This window comes from Alligator sinensis, unplaced genomic scaffold, assembly GCF_000455745.1.
Source record: "Alligator sinensis unplaced genomic scaffold, ASM45574v1 scaffold1704_1, whole genome shotgun sequence".
In the NCBI taxonomy this organism is placed as follows: Eukaryota; Metazoa; Chordata; order Crocodylia; family Alligatoridae; genus Alligator; species Alligator sinensis.
In genome coordinates, this window is record NW_005843413.1 from 48,086 (window position 1) to 49,434 (window position 1,349).

The 1,349-nt window shown below is 60.6% G+C and overlaps 1 protein-coding gene across 1 annotated transcript in view; it reads right to left on the bottom strand.

Annotated features, from left to right (window-relative positions):
• The window catches only part of BCKDK (branched chain ketoacid dehydrogenase kinase), a 4,627-nt gene extending 3,284 nt beyond the window's left edge, over positions 1-1,343 (bottom strand). The window contains exons 1-2 of the mRNA XM_025195145.1: positions 1,240-1,343; positions 6-49 (exon numbers count right to left, since the gene is read on the bottom strand). Of these exons, the coding sequence (XP_025050930.1) occupies positions 6-49; positions 1,240-1,332 (137 nt within the window). The 5' untranslated portion in view covers positions 1,333-1,343. The remainder of the gene's footprint in view (positions 1-5; positions 50-1,239) is intronic.
• Between the last annotated feature and the right edge of the window lie 6 nt (positions 1,344-1,349).

Sequence of the window (1,349 nt, forward strand, 5' to 3'; positions counted from 1 at the left end):
GTGACCGCCCCGAGTACAGCATCGTGGTGGGCGTCAGCCTGACGGAGGGCTGGGGGAAGAGTTACGTTACGTACGGCCACTTCCCCCCGGCTTCTCCCAGCACCAGCTGCAGCCGAGGGGCTCCTTTCCCAACTGCTCCTGCCCAGAGCCAGCCGCACTGCGGCACCCAAGGACCCCCCACCCCCATGCCTTGGTTCTCCGGGCAGGGGGGCTGAGGCTGGGGGGGAACAGCATGAGGGCGGCCGCACAGAACAGCCCCTGGGGATCTTTTAGGATGCAGCCAGCTCTGGGGCGAGTGGCAGGTAGGAAACAGCTGCACAGGACAGTCATAGGAGCAGCCGAGATGCTCTGCGGTGGAGTGGCTTGAACGCAGCCCCATAAAACAGCCACAGTAATGGCTAAGATGCAGCTGGCTCTGGGGTGGAACACACAGCCACATACAGCAGTCCACAGGGATACATTAGCTGCCACCAGCTCCGGGGTGTGAGACTCCGAAACAGCCCCACATAGCACCGCGGAGTTATAGCCACAATGCAGCCACCTCTGGGGTGCAACACCTACAAACAGCCCCATATAATGCCCCTTAGTTGTAGCTGAGATGCGACCAGGTCTGGGGTGGAGCAAGTAACAGCCACATCGATCAGCTATTGCAATGGTTGGGATGCAGCCAACTCTGAGGTGAGACAACTCAAATGCAGCCCCATAGAACAGCCACGAGTGGCTAAGATGCAGCTGTCTCTGGGGTGGAACAGCTCCCCCCAGTGACATGACATAGCCCGTAGCAATACATAAGCTGCGACCAGCTCTGGGATGGCAGAGCTAAGAAACAGCCCCGTATAACACCCCACAGTTATAGCTAGAAAGCAGCGAGCTCTGGTGTGGAGCAGCTGGAAACAGCCCCATATAACAGCCGTAAGAACGGCTGAGATGCACCCAGCTCTGGGGTGAACCAGGTAGGCAAGGGCCACATACAACAGCTGTGATGCTGTGATGCGAACAGCTTGGGGGGGCAGGGGAAGAGCTTGAACACAGCCCCACAGAATAGCCACCGTAACGGCTAGGATGCAGCTGGCTCTGGGGCGGAACAGCTCCCCCACGGTCACATGGAACAGCCTTTAGGGATATGCGAGATGCAGCTAGCTCTGGGGTGCGAGGCTGAGAAACAGCCCCACAGCGCCGGGTAGCGATCAGTAGCTGCAGTCCGGCTGGGCCGGGGCGTCCCGCAGGCGGCGCGCTGACCTTCTCGGCGGCGGCGTCGATGGCCGACTGGTTGTAGAAGGAGGTGACGGTCTTGGAGCGCTCGCGGGCCAGCTCCAGCTGGTGCTGGTCCATGGGCCAGGTGGAGCAGG